The 16,522-nt window shown below is 37.1% G+C and overlaps 1 protein-coding gene across 4 annotated transcripts in view; it reads left to right on the forward strand.

Annotated features, from left to right (window-relative positions):
- The window catches only part of CACNA2D1 (calcium voltage-gated channel auxiliary subunit alpha2delta 1), a 434,233-nt gene that overhangs the window by 388,054 nt on the left and 29,657 nt on the right, over positions 1-16,522 (forward strand). For 2 of the 4 annotated variants that reach the window (XM_059817310.1, XM_059817311.1), the window contains 6 exons: positions 927-998; positions 3,210-3,281; positions 7,621-7,682; positions 9,911-9,987; positions 11,924-11,984; positions 13,703-13,800. In XM_059817310.1, the coding sequence (XP_059673293.1) occupies positions 927-998; positions 3,210-3,281; positions 7,621-7,682; positions 9,911-9,987; positions 11,924-11,984; positions 13,703-13,800 (442 nt within the window). Of the gene's footprint in view, positions 1-926; positions 999-3,209; positions 3,282-7,620; positions 7,683-9,910; positions 10,003-11,923; positions 11,985-13,702; positions 13,801-16,522 lie in introns of all 4 variants that reach the window. The other 2 variants (XM_059817312.1, XM_059817309.1) reach the window with 2 other exon arrangements.

Genomic DNA, 16,522 nt, shown 5'->3' on the forward strand with positions numbered 1-16,522 from the left:
AAAAAAAAAGAGTCAGATTCCTAACAACTTGTATGGAAGATGGCTCTGTCCAGGTAAATGCAGACTGCAACTAGGAAGGGAGTAGAGGCTGGAGGTTGGTCTGAGCTAGTTCAGCAGAGCTGCAATGATCTTCCAACACTCCTTTGGGACGAGGGTTACTACAGATGCAGACCATCAAACTTCTCTGTGCTCCATAGTCGAGGATCGACATCATGTACCTTCCTTAGGTCTTGAAGCTGCTGGGTCGCAGTATTTCTGTGCTACAGGTTTCCATCTCAAGCTGAGATAATAGTATTGATGTCAAGAGAAATACATTCAAAACTGCAAGGTGTTGAGGGAAGTCCTGTAATGCTGACAATAAAAGTGACTTTTATTTTTCATAGCAAACAAATCATTTGCTCTAATTGCTGCCGCTTTGAATCTTGAACTGCAGTCCATCCCCACCTCATAACTGCAAGTCTGTAGTGTGCTTTCGGCAAAACTGCAGAAGAGTACAGTTGCCCCATCTTACCAGTCAGCTGGAAAACTCTCCCAAATTTCTCTCTCCATTCTTGGAGGCAGGACACCTAATGAGAGATTCGTATCTGATGCTTCCTCTGATGCGTCTTCTCCCACCCTTACAGTCTGTGACATAGCAGCAGGAGCAGAAGCAGCTTCCCAGCATAAGCCCCATACATGACAGACTGTGGACGGACACTGGCCATTAGTGTTAATTTGATTTTTATTTACCCAATTAACCTCTCTATACAATGAAATAAAATAAATGAGAAAGGGCCACTAGTAATTCACCATGCTATAAGACATTAAAATAGATAGGTAAGTAAGCCCAGTTAAGTAGCTTACTTTGAAATGAAGGGATGAGAATGATTTGTAACATTACGGTACTCTGTCTTTATTATTTGATCATTCAATATCTTCTGCTTCAGAATCCTAAATCCCAGGAGCCTGTTACGCTGGATTTTCTAGATGCTGAATTGGAAAATGATATTAAAGTTGAGGTGAGATTACCTGGTTTCTTAGTACCTGTTGCTGCTGGTATTTCACTGTATAATAACTGAAAAGCAATAAATGTTCTAGATTTTGAATGGGAATCTATTTCATTATAAATTTCAATTTTAAATTTGTCAAGATGATGACTTTAGAGAAAGATGAAGTTATAATGAAACAAACTGAGACCCAGTATTATTTGTAGGCAAGGGCAATGCATTATATTCCTCTCACTTTGCAAGTCACCATGATTGCTATTTAAATGATTCTTCTTCATTTAGTGGCAATTCCTGGGGAGGGGGCTCGTAAAATTTTTCAGAACAGAACACTTTTTAATCGGATGTTAATATATTACCTGAAATATTTTAAAAGTATTTCCCTATCTCTTCCTAATGCAAGCTTATTGCTGTGGTGAGAGAGAACTGAGAAATAAAAGTGTTGACAAATCAATTCCTCTGTATACTTTTCAGTTACTAATTTCGTAATACATTCAGAAATCAGAATTTTTAAAAATAGTTTGTTAGTTTTGTGAAATAAAATGGAGGGTTTTTTAAACATTTTACTTTTTTTTAAATATTTTTTCACTTTCTTTGAAATTGTTCTTTCATAATGACACTCATCAGCATTTCTTTGTATCTGTTAAATTCTGTCTTAAGTTTCTTTGAAACGCCTGCGTCAGAGAGGAATTACTCTCAGACTGGTATTAAAATGTATTTGTGAATCTCCGCTGCTACCAGAATCACACGGATGTGCTGGGAAGCACAAGAAATGCTAGATGAAACTCCTTCTCATCAACACAGAATTCATACTCTCTCTAGTGCCCAACATCAAGGGGTTTTATGGGATGGTCTTGTTATGCAAAGTATAGCAGAATTGTTGCTTCATAACTCTACTGATTCAGTATATATTTGGATAAAGCAACTTCTAATTAGAAAAATCTGAAAATTGTTGTCGTGGTTTAAGCCCAGCCGGACTAATCACCACACAGCTGCTCACTCACTCCCCTTCCTCAGCTGGACAGGAGAGAGAAAATATAAGGAAAAGGCTTGTAGGTCGAGATAAGGACATAGGGAGATCACTCACCAACTACCATCATGGGCAAAACAGACTTGACTTGGGGAAATTAGTTTAATTTATTACCAATCAAAACCAGAGTAGGATAATGAGAAGTAAAACCAAATCTTAAAAACGCAACACCTTCCCCCCACCCCTCCCTTCTTCCTGGGCTCAACTTCACTCCCGATTTTCTACCTCTCCCCCCGAGCGGCACAGGGGGATGGGGAATGGGGGTTGCGGTCAGTTCATCACACGTTGTTTCTGCCGCTCCTTCCTCCTCACACTCTTCCCCTGCTCCAGCATGGGGTCCCTCCCACAGGAGACAGTTCTCCACGAACTTCTCCAACGTGGGTTCTTCCCACGGGCTGCAGTTCTTCACGAACTGCTCCAGCATGGGTCCGTTCCACGGGGTGCAGTCCTTCAGGAACAGACTGCTCCAGCGTGGGTCCCCTGCGGGATCGCAAGTCCTGCCAGCAAACCTGCTCCAGCGTGGGCTCCTCTCTCCATGGCTCCACAGGTCCTGCCAGGAGCCTGCTCCAGCATGGGCTTCCCACAGGATCACAGCCTCCTTCAGGCATCCACCTGCTCCAGCGTGGGGTCCTCCACGGGCTGCAGGTGGATATCTGCTCCACCGTGGACCTCCATGGGCTGCAGGGGGACAACCTGCCTCACCATGGTCTTCACCACGGGCTGCAGGGGAATCTCTGCTCCGGCGCCTGGAGCACCTCCTCCCCCTCCTTCTTCACTGACGTTGGTGTCTGCAGAGTTGTTTCTCTCACATATTCTCACTCCTCTCTTCTCCGGCTGCCGCTTCCCGGTTTTTTCCCCCCTTCTTAAATATGTTATCACAGAGGCGCTACCACTGTTCCTGATTAGCTCAGCCTTAGCCAGTGGCAGATCCGTCTTAGAGTCGGCTGGCATTGGCTCTATCAGACATAGGAGAAGCTTCTAGCAGCTTCTCACAGAAGCCACCCCTGTAGCCCCCCTTGCTACCAAAGCGCTGCCACGCAAACCCAATACGATTGTAAACTTAACTTTTTTTTTAAAGAGGTATGATTTTCATATGCATTACCATTTTCTGTGTTTCTATAAAATTTTTGAATCACTGAAAAGATTATTCATGTTACATGCAACACCTAGTTCTCTTTTTTTTTCCTTGCCAATAGATTCGGAAAAAAATGATAGATGGAGAAAGTGGAGAAAAAACATTTGAAACACTGGTCAAGTCCCAAGATGAGGTAAGATAGGAACACAGGCAGTTACATTTACAGGAACAAACAAAACCAGAAAAATACTGTGAAATGGTGAAAATATGTTCATTTTGTAATGTCGGTTTGTATCATTTTTCCCTCTAGATTTTCTAGTTTTACTGGCTTATAGTAAAAGAAATTATGTATTTATGAAAAGAAATGTTTTGTTTCTTGGTTTCTTTGGTGCATCATTAATCAAGCAGTTGTTGATGAGGTCGTACACTCTGTTTAACAGCAAATGGACCCAGACTACTTCTGTGTATGAATCCCAAATCAAAGTACTTAATTTGCTTGCAGAGATGTGTGGGGATGGGTTTGGTAGTTTATATTGTGGTTGAATGGGAAAAAAGTCATGAAAAAAACCCCAAACATTTATATGCCATAAATGAAGACTATTGGGGATAAGCAAATTCATCTTACAGTTATATTATGTATTTGTGCTTTCTGAAGAGCTTGTTGAGTTCTTTATTTTCTTGTCCAAAATGTTCATTCCTGAAAAAGATTGCTACTGGTTTCTCTAATAAGACAGACACATTTCCTAGAAATAGGAAATACTCAAATTTGATATGGAACCTTACATGTATGCTCTACTTCTTGGAGACCTTAATGAGAAGAAATCATGACTGGTGTGCCAAAGGAGCAGTTCTGGCCAGAGTATGTCCCACAGTTCCACAGCAGCTTTTTGAAACTGTTTTACTCTGAATGTAAGACAGCTTGAAGATAACTGGTTTAATGACTTAGTAAGAAGAACATGAAGCAAATATAACATCAAGCAGACATTACACAACCCTTATATATATATAAGCACACCATAACAATACTCAGCAGACTTGCTTGGGACTGTGCAGTTAATTTTTCGTGTGTAGTATTAGCTGTCCTCTCCTATTGATCTCCTGTAACTTTGGTATCTCCAATGGCTCTGCTGTTTGCACTTAAATGGCAGAATGTTCCAGTGAAAAGTTCCTCCTTCTCACAAGGCATATGCTACAGAATCTAATGAAGTTAAATTGATAGGAAATCAGGCCTCAGAGTTTAGGGAGTTTTTGTACTGTTAAAAACAGCACATTCCTTACTTATATTCCATTCAATGTCTAATACGTGGTAGCAACTTCTAAACTCTGCTTTAAACTTTGGCCAGATAACACGAAGTGACGCCCAATACTCAGCAGTTCCTATTACCAGTCCTCTGACTCAATTCTGCACTGAGGGAAGATTCTTACATACTTATTCTCATTTTGATACAGAAAAAAAATATTTCATAGTCCTAGTCTATTTTTGCATTAAACATGGTAGAAACTTACTTGTCTTCGTGGGTGAAAATCAGTGGCAATGCACATGTCGTTGCTAGGTGAGGCTGAAAATGGAACTGAATTTTCTGAAACATGTCTCAATTGTTCATCCATGCTGTGGTTTCACAATGTCAGGTTCATGGTCACTTGGTTCTGCACCAGGCCTTTGGGAACATACTTAGAATCATAGAACAGTTTGGGTTAGAAGGGACCTTTAAAGGTCATCTAGTCCACCCCTCGTGCAGTGAGCAGGGACATCTTCAACTAGATCAGGTTGACCAGAGCCCCGTCCAACCTGACCTTGAATGTTTCCAGGGATGGGGCATCTACCACTTCTCTGGGCAACCTGTTCCAGTGTTTCACCACCCTCATTGTAAAAAATGTCTTCCTTACATCTAGTCTAAATCTACCCTCTTTTAGTTTAAAACCATTACCCCTTGTCCTATCGCTACAGGCCCCACTAAAAAGTCTGTCCCCATCTTTTTTACAAGCCCCCTTTAAGTACTGAAAGGCCACAATAAGGTATCCCCAGAGCCTTCCAACTCTCTCAGCCTGTCCTCATAGGAGAGGTGCTCCATCCCTCTGATCATCTTTGTGGCCCTCCTCTGGACCCGCTCCAACAGGTCCATGTCTTTCCTGTGCTGAGAACTCTAGAGCCAGACATCTCATGACTGTTCAGCCTCTTAGTATCTGCACCGGATTTGACAAAGCATGCTGCTTCTGATAGTGTGATTTAAAAGGAGTGCAAATAAGGACAGCAAGCCATGCTCAAGACCTTCACAACTGTGCAAATCCGTCGGAGGCAATTTTTATTCCTGAGCTATGGGTGTTATTGAGGGGATCAGTGGCTTTACTTGCATGTGTGTCCACCTGTGAGGAGACAGATTTGAATAGAATATCCCAAGCCTTTTGATCCCAGATGCTTCAAGTACCCAGTGTAATTAATTCCCCTCACTTCCCTTGCATCATGGCCCAAGAGTTCTTCCTCTATTCGGACCTTTCTGAGAGCAGAAGGGAGCAGCCAGAGATAGCTGACAATGGTGACTGCTCCAAGCCATTGCACCCTCCCAGCTCCAGGCTGCTAGAGCCAGAATAAAGCTGCTTCAGACCACAGGCAATGCATGAGCCATGCATCACTTAGGACTTGATAGCTTCATATATTTTCTTATAAAAAGGGCTGATGTGGTCAGTTGCCCTGAACAGACAGTTGCAGTCTTGAGGCTTAAAATTGATGTCCTTTTTGTTTTGCTTTTTGGTTTAAGTTTGCATTGCTTTCCTTTTGTATTGCAGCTGGCCCCAGCTGTGTCTTGGGAGATGACCTCATACTACAGCATAGAGACTGGACTCATAGCAAGCGTGGGTGGGGTGCGTTGGAGTCTCCCAAGGCCTCAGGGGCTTTCCAACTAACAGAGACGATGCCATAGGAACAAAAGCATTGCCACATTCGGGCAGCTGGGGTGGGCAGTGGTGAAAACTGAAGGGAGACAAAAACTGCAATAACGTGTAGGTTCTTTGGCAGTGACCAGCTGGGGGTGAGATGGTCTCAGGCTGCTCAGTAATGAAGCAGGCAAAGGTAAATGGGAGCAGACATACGAGGAGTTGTGACCAGCTGGATTATCTCTGAAGGGAGATTTCAGCCAGTTTGCTTTCAAGCATGTTCACAGTGCTGGTGGCAACAGGATTTAATATGAGCCCAGCTCTTTTCTTCCTCCCCTCCCACCTTGGGCACTGCTTTTCTCTTGCCAACGTACATGGTGTGCAAGCCATGGCACTGGGCCTGATTTGGAGGGGCTGCCAGCGCTAGGTTCAAGTGTCTGATTATGCTTGAGCTGAAGTAATAGTATATAGTATATATATTAAATATAAACAGGTTTGGATAGGAATCTCTTCAGCCACCTTTTTAGCTTAAATATAAATTATATCAAGGCATTAGACACTGATAGATGCATCTTTTTTCTTTTTTCCTTTTTTTTTCTTTTTCTTTCCAAAATGACTATTAAATTATTTACACTGTCATGCTGTGCTGAAAACCAGCAGCCAGGTAATGAGAAGGTCTCAAATCATAAATTTCAAAAAAGACACCTTTTTCATAATCACGGTCATTTTCACACTTTTGTTTTACTGCAGGGGAAGAAAAAATGTAGACATATACCTGTGGTTCCTTTCACCAATGTTTGTAATGTTGCAGTGCAACAGCTGCACAGACTTCATTGCTGGCATACTTACAAATCTCTGATTGTAAAATAATAATATGTTGCAGCTGGCATAAACTTGTAGTTTTCAAAGTGGAAAATTGAGTAAAGTGATGTCAACCAGGTGCATTAATGATTAAATCTATGGGGAACTGTGAGACTGTTTCTAGCACATCATTTTTCATACCAAAAGAAAATTAATGGTAAAGCTTCAGCTAATGTATTAGGTTATTTAAAAATAAACATTTACTTCCATGTTAAATTTTTCACAAATTCAAAAACCTCCTAACGAGATTAGAAACACATGTAAGTTTAGTGTGGGGTGCCTATGCCTGGCTGTGCCTGTAGATATGACTCAAATTTAAATGCATTTAGCCACTGGTACTGTGATCTGAAAGGACAGGCCCTGGGTGTTTTTGTTGTTAAAGAGTTACTTACAAAGTCTTCTTTTTATAATTGTGGGTTTCTGTTTTCATAGTTTAACTGCAAAATGGTCCATAAAGGAGATAACATCTTTTATCAAATTTAAATCCCATAGAAAAAGCTTTGCATAGGCCTAGCTAATGAATTTAAAAGGGAAAATGATAGGTCATGTTTGTCTGGTTTTAGTTCAATTTGCATTTCTTTAATGTTAAATAAAAAGGATATAGGTGATTCTTTCGCATAATATAAGTTTGGAAAATGTTTAAGAAAAGGAGTTGCCGCTCAACTCATGCTTTTAACAAAATAATAAATAAAATTCCAACAGATTTGTACTTGATTTTACACTGTATTTTGCAAGGAAAGGGCATGCTTATTGAAGCTTCGGAGTTAATCTTTTATTATTTTACCAATATCTCTTTGTAGAGATATATTGATAAAGGAAACAGAACATATACATGGACTGCTGTGAATGGCACTGATTACAGGTAACTCATTTCTGTTCTCTAACTTCTTTTATGCAGTTAAATGTCCTTTTTGTTTATTTTGGTTAATATTTCAATGTTACATTTTCTATACTGGCTATAGTATAGACAGGACCAGATTGTCTTGTGTCCAGGCCTGTAGGATTTACTCAGTAGCTTTACAGCTCAGAACTGTTGCTCTGTCTAAGGACCAGAACCTCAGTCTTTCATCCAGTCATTGAGATTTATCACTAGGGTATTTCAGTATGCAGGGAAAAAAGGGGTTTATGATCGATGTTAAGAATCTTATTTTCTGTATCACACCATACTTTGATCCTTAATTGTACACCGTCTCATAGATTACTCCTCTTATTTCATCTTTTCTTTGCATTGTCTCCATGTGCTTCCTTTAATATGCATATTAAAAAGGAAGATGCTACATTTTGGTCTAAATAAAAAATGTGACATGTTTTGTGCAAATCTTTTTCAGTCACAGTCATTGCTTATATCATGACTTCACTAACGTTCATGTCAAATCTTAGGGGCAGGAACCATGCTACTGATTATCTCTGAAATCCGTATCTATTTGTGACAAGTTTTAACTAATCAGCACTGATACTGCTTTGCATATAAAAATCATATGGTGAATGGCAGCAGGAACAAATTAAATAATGGATAAAAGCGCATCCCCCCTTGAATGCAACGTTGGTGTGTATATTATTTCAAACTCAGTCCTGTAACATTAGAAGGAATGTAGAAATTTGACATCATCCAAAACAAGTTAAGGTTTACCAAGTCCCAGAAAAGTTAAACTACTCTAGTTCAAAACTAGATGGTACAAACATTAAGTCAAATTTTTACCAAAACAATATTTTTATTGTGGTGAATTACAGTAGTCCTCAGCCAAGCTGATTCCCATTTTCAGTTCTGTTCTGCACAGGTATACAGCCAAGGAGAATGCAAATATTAATTTATATGTGAAACGAAACAAATCAGTTTTAACAAGAGAATGCAAATGCAGATCTTTATCTTTTATTCAGCATCCCATTTTTCTGTTGAACGGTCTCTATCTTTGTATGAAAAGAAAGTTTTTTGTCAGACTATGCCATCTAGCAATCAGTAAAGAAATACATTTGATTTATATGACTTAATTCTTACTGAGCTCCCTGGCATGAGATACAGCAATAAATCCATGGAGTCACATTGCAGCAAACCTATTAAACATAAAATTATAGATTTTAATTAGCAATTTCTGCTAGCAGTGACTGTTAATGACAGGTAAACTGCTACTGATTTCCCTAGAGGAGAATTGGTAGAAGGCTATCACTAAATATTCAGCAATCTCACTCGCATTCTGTTAAAATGGCAAGTGTATCATTAAAGGTCATCTCATTTATGGCTCAATTGTACAACTTTTTTAATGTTAATTTCTGCAGCTATCCATTAGAAACCATTGCAGTTCTACAGTCATGTAATCCGAGTGCAAATATTGAGGATGCCACATGGGAGATGATAATACCTCTTTAATGATTACTCATACCCCTTGTCCTTTACATACTGAACTTTTTAGAACTGAACTCTTCTACGCTTTTATTGAATTTAGTTGCAAACAGAAGCCCTATATTTTTTTGAGCAAAAATAATTATAATCTAAAAGAAAATATATTGCAAATGCTTTGCAAATCTTAAAATGTTATTACACAATGATTCTCAAACATTTTTAGTGGTGACTGCATTATTCAAGAAAATATTTTGCATCTTGAATGTAATGTGAATTCAAGTATTGCTAGATACATTTCCTAATGAACACTGGTAGTTGTTTTATTAGTAAAAAGAGAGTGTGACATTATATGATGCATGCAAATCTGTGCAGTACTACATGCTGTTTTTTGCAGTCAATGATCACTTTGACATGTGTTACATTGGCATGCTGAATGTGTTAGAGGAAGATACAAGAAATCATGTATTTTATTATTTGCAATTATTTGGAAATTCCTTGCTTATTTGTTAAAAAGTGTGTTTATGCTTAAAAGCATAAATAAGAATGAAAGTAAACACAGGGAACTTCAGGATCAGCATGAACCTGCTTGTGTGTATTACAAAGTGTGAGCCTGGTATGCCACTATATGAATATCTCATCTCATGATGATCCAACTTCCAAACTCGTTATTTGCTTTCAAAACACATAGAAGCTGAAACCGGAAAACTGCTGCAAATAACTTAATTACTTTACTTGTCTCATTTCTATTGCAGTTTGGCATTGGTATTACCATCATACAGCTTTTATTATATTAAAGCCAAAATAGAAGAACCAATAACTCAAGCCAGATGTAAGTACTATGGCGGTTCTCTGGTTTTGTCTAGTATTGCCAAGTCTCAGATTCATTTAAAAAAACAATGTTTAAAATTCATAAATTTTGTGGAATTCACTGATGTTATCATGTGTACCCAAAATCTGCAGCAATGATTCTAACCCATTGTAACATCCAAGGTACAAGAAATATTCTATAAAGATAGAATATGTACAGGTACCCCAGTTCCGCTGACAATCCCTTCCCCCTTGCTCTGTGCCTATGGAATCATTGCTTTGTGTATCCTCTGTTGCTGTCATTTTAAGGGTCTGGATACTAATTTTTTCGTTCTATTAGCTAAATGTCATGATCTAGACCATACTGGTAAAGTGGTTTTTTGTTATTTTTATAGTAGTTACAGTATCATATTTAGCAAATTACCTCTGCTGCCCATAGGAACAGATTAATGTGAAAGCGCTGTTTGGTTTGGCTTGCAGCTAGGATTTTATTTTGCATTTTACAAATAGTTGTAGTGGATGTTTGTAATGTATTTTTGGATTAGACTAATTTCAAGCCATTTGCAGATTCTGGAGAGATAATTGGAAATGATACTTGTAAGTATTCAAAAGCTTTTTGTTTATTAGGTGTAGCTTAACTGTAATCTAGATAGTAGACAAAATAGAACCCATCACATTCTTTTAACTTTATCCAAGTGTTGCAATAAACTTGAACAAATATGCAGTTAAATAGAAAGTTAGAAAAGCACTATGAATCTCTCTGACAGGCATAGATACTTTTAGTTTAGAGAAAACTTGATTAACTCTAAATCACTGTCCTCTACCATCGTCTCCTGCATATGAAGTAGAATATGTCAAGTTTTTAATAATCAGTGATTTATTTTGTAACTTTGTCAAATAGTAAGTAGTTTAAAGTTAAAGTTTTAGTGAGTGAATATGGTTCTCTTCATGGATTAGATTGTCTGGTTTTGCATTTATATCAATATAACCTGCAAAACAGACCCTTGAAATAGCCACAGTGTATAGAAGGTACTTGAGAAATATTAAGAAGGACATATTCTTCAGTCTTCAAAGATGTTTGTCTTTTTTTCCAGACTACAGCTGTATGTAAATTGAACCTTTGATCTATCTATGCACAATATTTTTATTCAAGGGGCTATTTGAATAAAATATTGGTTTGTGACCCCTTTTGCTTTACCCTGTTTTTTTCTGTTTCCCTGCTTTCTCTTTCTGATGGATAGTGGCAATCAAAAAGGGCAAGTATATTCTTGTTGCTCAATTTCCTCCCGTTCACTGCAGTTGATATTTTTCACTTGTATTTCTATTCCTACTGGATATTCTCCTCTGTATTCCTCATCTCAGGATTTTTCCCATGATCATTGGGTACCATAGCAATAGAAAGGAAAAAAGGAAAAAAAAAAAGTGAAATGCTTTTCTGTTTTCATGCACATTTCAATATGTTGCTAATCTCTAATCCTTCTTTGTCTGGTCCTATCAGTGTTCAGTGACACCAGCTTTTAAAGCCAGTATTTTCAGTAGGATTTAAAGTGATGCTTATACGGATGAGTGTTTTAAACTTTATTGCAGAAAATACTAGAAGCATTTTCCTTCATGTTCTAACAACTCAGTGTCCCAAATATTTCTTTGGATCAGATTGTAATTCTAATGAAAACATCTCACATGTTTTCGTGTTGTCACGTTAATGAAATGTCTTCTCTAAGTAAGTTGTTAGATACATTATTGTTGCCAGGTGTATGTTATACATAATAATCAAGTAATTTCTTCCTATACTGTGAAATACTGAGAAGTATACAGTATATTAGTAGGAAAGTGTCTCAAAATAAACATTTCTTTCTAAACTCATAGATGCATGCAAAAGCTAGTCAAATATTTTGAGAAGAAAAATGATGGCAAAAAGCCCAGTTTACTTACTTGGTGTTTACTCTTCATCTTTGTAGATTCAGAAACACTGAAGCTTGATCATTTTGATGAAGCTGGCTATACATTTATAGCACCAAGGTTAGTTAATTTCCTAGTAATAAGTATTATTTCAGCAGTAAACAGGAATTTGATTGGATTAATGACACTTACAAAATATGGACTTGAGCAATAAACTTTCATTTTTATAAAAAATATTAAGTAAAAGAGCAGTTATTAAATCCATGTTTTACAATGTCAATCTTTTCTTCTTGCTGGAGTGTAAATAGCATCTTCAGGCTCTGATTCCTTTTTATATTAATCAGAGAGCTGTAAAATCTGACATGTCATCATTTGTTGATGTTTTTAATAGAAGCCTTATACACGTCTTCATTTCTTGTGGCTTTGACTTTAAGATTTTACAACTTAATACCTTAGCTTCTCATTGGTAAAAAGGTACCATAGTACTTACCTCGAGATGTTTTCCGACTTCAAGATGAAGTGTTTCAAAGCTCTCTATCACTTAAGGATGAATTAATTTTTGATTCATTGAACATAAAAAATGATTGTCATTGAAACTTGATCAAGTAAGTTCATTAGATCCCTGTTTTTTTCATTTGAAATTGTGTAGCCCTTCTTACCCTTGTAAATGTATGTTTGCAAGGGAAACATGGGATGAGAAATAGTTCTTAAAAATTAAGTTCCTTTAAAAGATAGTTATGATGAATAAAGGAAATGCTGTACCATCAAGATAGTTAAGAATTGTTGCATATCTTATTTATCTCAAACTTCTGTATCCTTTTAAATTTCAATGGATTGATTTCAATGAATAGATTGATTCGTATGTAAAACATAGTTTTCTATCTTCAAATGTATTCTCAGCTTAACTGTTTAATTTAATTTTTCTGAAGGACTGAAGTCATTGATAATCAATTGCACGAATCTGCAGTTTCCAGCAAGCCCCTAGTTGTTAGGCTGACCTAGGTGAACAAAGCCTGTTTGATATGGAGCTCTGTTTAAATGTGAATGGTGGTATAGTAAGGCAAATTCTGCCTGTAGTCTTTCAGGATCATGGTGAAGCAAAAAGAGGGCTCCCTGCTTTACTGCTGAATACTCTCTACATTTTAATTAAAGTTGTTTAATGCAACTCACCATCTAATACTTGCCTTCAAAATGCCCAGTGACTTTTATTGTGCTTGTTTGTTTTCAGTGAATTGCCCAATGATATACTGCTTTATTTTATCACATTATGTAAGGGACAGTAGTTTACTGTTTATCTGTTTTGCATATGTCAAAACAAAGATTGTTTATATGCTTATGTACTGTGTACCCTATTAAAATTCCCTTTAAGACTTCTCACAAGATAGGACCTTATCCCATAAATCTGGCCCCAGTTGAGCATGAAGTGACTATGTTTTAAGCAGCAGGCCATGTACTTTGCAGTATGGTTTAACCCAGGAGCAGTCTAAATTCACTGGGCATTTTCTTGTTTAGTTTACAGACTCTATGATCTCCTAATTTCCTGGCCTACACTAGTCCTGAGTGTTTTTTCTAGGAATCTACGCCCTATCTCATACATGGAGTTTTCTTATAATTCAGATTTAGGCAGGCACTTGAACACTTTATTTCCTGTAGACGCCTGAAATATTCAATATGGTCAACATTCAATATTGACCATGGTAGTCAATTGACGTAGTAGTGCCGGCCACCTCATTGTAGTTGCACAATCCTGCTTGGACTTTAAAATCGCTGAGCCATATTTGTCTGCTTTAGTAGCAAAGGAAATAATCTGAGAAGACTGATGTTTTGTTGTTTTTCAGAGAATACTGTAATGATGTAAAAAAATCAGAAAACAACACTGAATTTCTATTAAATTTCAATGAATTTATTGACAGAAATACTCCAAGCAGTCCATCGTGTAAGTATTCTTCTCAATTCACTGAAATTTTTCCTTAGGAAAATACTTACTCATAAATGAGAATTAGTCAAAATGACAGCTTTCATGCCCAAATCATGTGGTTTTGGTTTTTATCTTCACTGATTTTTTATTTTCTTTTAGTAGAAATACATCTAGTGTTGGGATTTTCTACCCAAGGTAGAGATTGTAAAATTAGTTTGCAGTTTTCTGGGTTTATTTAAGAAAGTTTGTAGGGCATTATGCATCCGGTGTTTTCCACACTTCCTCTCAACATTCTGTTCTAGCAGCAAATAACTACCAGTTTATTTTAATATACTCCAAATATTTTGAATTTATAGTTTCTTCTCTTGAGCATATCAGCCAAAGTAAGTCTCAAATAGACTTCAAAATCTTGTAATGAAATCTTCAGTCTGCATTCTTGTCAGCTTATATAACCAAAATAAGTAAAGAAAAGGAGCCGAGAACCAAAATAACCAATAACCAGAATAAAAGATAAGGAATTTCTATTGCTGGTTCACAAATTAATTAAAGAGATGTCACTTGGGCTTGAATTGTTTAAGACCACAGATTCATGTAACTGCTGCAGTGGTGAGCACTGGGCTTTGCAGAGGTATTCATGTTTTGAAATTGGGCCTTAAACTATTTAGAATAAATGAGGCGTTACGCTTTTGAATGAACCATCAGTCATGCATTAAAGTCTTGTTCTCATGAAAATTTCAATGTTTGGATTTGTTTGTTTATGCATACAAGTCTGTTTAGCATTATTATTAATTTATAAACAGTTGGAATAAACTTTTTTTTTGGTCTTGCATTCCCTGAGTCTTTTTTAACATGTTGCTGTCAGGGACCACTGATCAATTCAGTAAGAATCTCTCTGCTAGGCCACGTAACTGAAGGGATGTGCACTTAGAGATGAGATCTTCTCACAAAAGGCTGTTTTTGTGTGCATGTGTGGGTGTTTGTTGTTGTTTTTAATAGAGTGATCTTATTCATTGAAACACTGCTGACTGAAGTTGTATTTGTGTCTCTTGACTCAATCTTGGATAAGAAAGCGTTCACCTCCCATTATTAAACCAGTTAATGAAAGTTCTAGTTTAATATTCACTACTTACATAAGCGAATATTGAGGACACATTTAGTGATATTGTAGTATACACTAGAGCTTAGTAAGTAATTATGCCAAAATGTTACCAAATCATTGCTATATTTCATTTTGGAATCCACAACAAAATTCACTCTTTTCCTTCTTTTTTCTAATAATTTAGTTACTTTAAAAATAGTCTCCTGAATAAGTAAACAGTGTTGACTAAAGGAAACAGTGGCTATGGAAATTATCGCCACTAAAATTGTTTTTCAAAAGGAATAATTAGTAAAATCCCCAAATTGAAATAATCTATATGCTATAAATTTAATACCTGTTACATTTTGACTTACCCCATCCAATTTTAACCTGTTAGAAGTTAGCCAGGAAGTTAGCAAACTACCTCTGTTGTTACTAAGAGGACAGTAAAAACAATTCACCCTACTTGTCTTCAACATCTGCTTTACATAAGTAAGCAATTCTCACTTTGTGGAGGTGCATGCAGTACAAGGGGATCCTAAACAAAAAATGCATCCAGTAAAATATTAGGAGTCTATATTAGCAGAGATAAACATCACTCTGAGAGACATATTTTGATATTTATATTCAGATAGAATATCAGTTTAATTTCTAGGAAAATGTGGATGCAGCAAGGCCATCCAAATTTCATCCTGTGAGCTTGTGTCATTACTTCCAGCTGAAGAAATATTTTAAAACAGTACCCTAACTTATATTAGATACTACACCATGACAGTGTGCATGCAAATAGGGAAGGTGAGTTTGTGACATTTGATGCAGTTTAACAGGTTTATCTATCTAAGCCATTTAAATATATCTAATGAGAATTAAATTAATGTATTAAGATGATAAGAGACAGTGCTTCCTGCTGGTGAATCAGAGCTGCTGGTTCTGTGCATAACATGCTCACACATTCAGGCTTCAGTGGATTTTATGAAGAAGCCTTTTTGCTAAAGCTTACGAAGCTTTTCAATACCCAGACACATGTTCCTATTGATCTGTTTTGTGAAAACAGGCTGAATTAGGGCTTTTTTTTTTTAAAAAAAAGGTCAATATGAGTTTTCTGGAATCTGAGACTTAGGGTGAAGCACAGCATGCCATGGCTCTCTACAGAGCAAAACTGAAGAAAAGTTGGGGGGTTTATTTTTTTTTTCCCCAGAAGGAGTTTTCAGCCTCCTCAGCAAGGCTGAGCGGCTGGGGTTTGGCAGAATTCAGGGCTGTAGGTTCCAGTCATGGTTCTAACACTGATCTGCTGTGTAACATTGGAGTCCAAGAGCCAGATTTTCCCTTTACATTTTTCACCTCCAGTTTAGCCTCATTGTATTTTCCATAGAGGTAAAATCTGTATTAAAGTGTGTACTTAATTCTGTTGATCACTCTTAGAACTTACTCTCGCAAAGTGGTACCGAAAAAGATTCTTGAGAAGCACTGACTTCAAACCATCTTTTCAAAGATATTTAAAAATGACATATCCATCTAAGCTACTAATTCAAAATTAGTTTATTTCCCTGTACACATTTTCAGATGGCAAATAGGTTTTTTTGAGAGGCTGGGACTTAACTGATTTAAATATATTTATAATGTAGTTGAATTATCTCCATTTTTGTAGCATGTAAGAGTAAG

This window comes from Gavia stellata, chromosome 4, assembly GCF_030936135.1.
Source record: "Gavia stellata isolate bGavSte3 chromosome 4, bGavSte3.hap2, whole genome shotgun sequence".
NCBI lineage: Eukaryota > Metazoa > Chordata > Aves > Gaviiformes > Gaviidae > Gavia > Gavia stellata.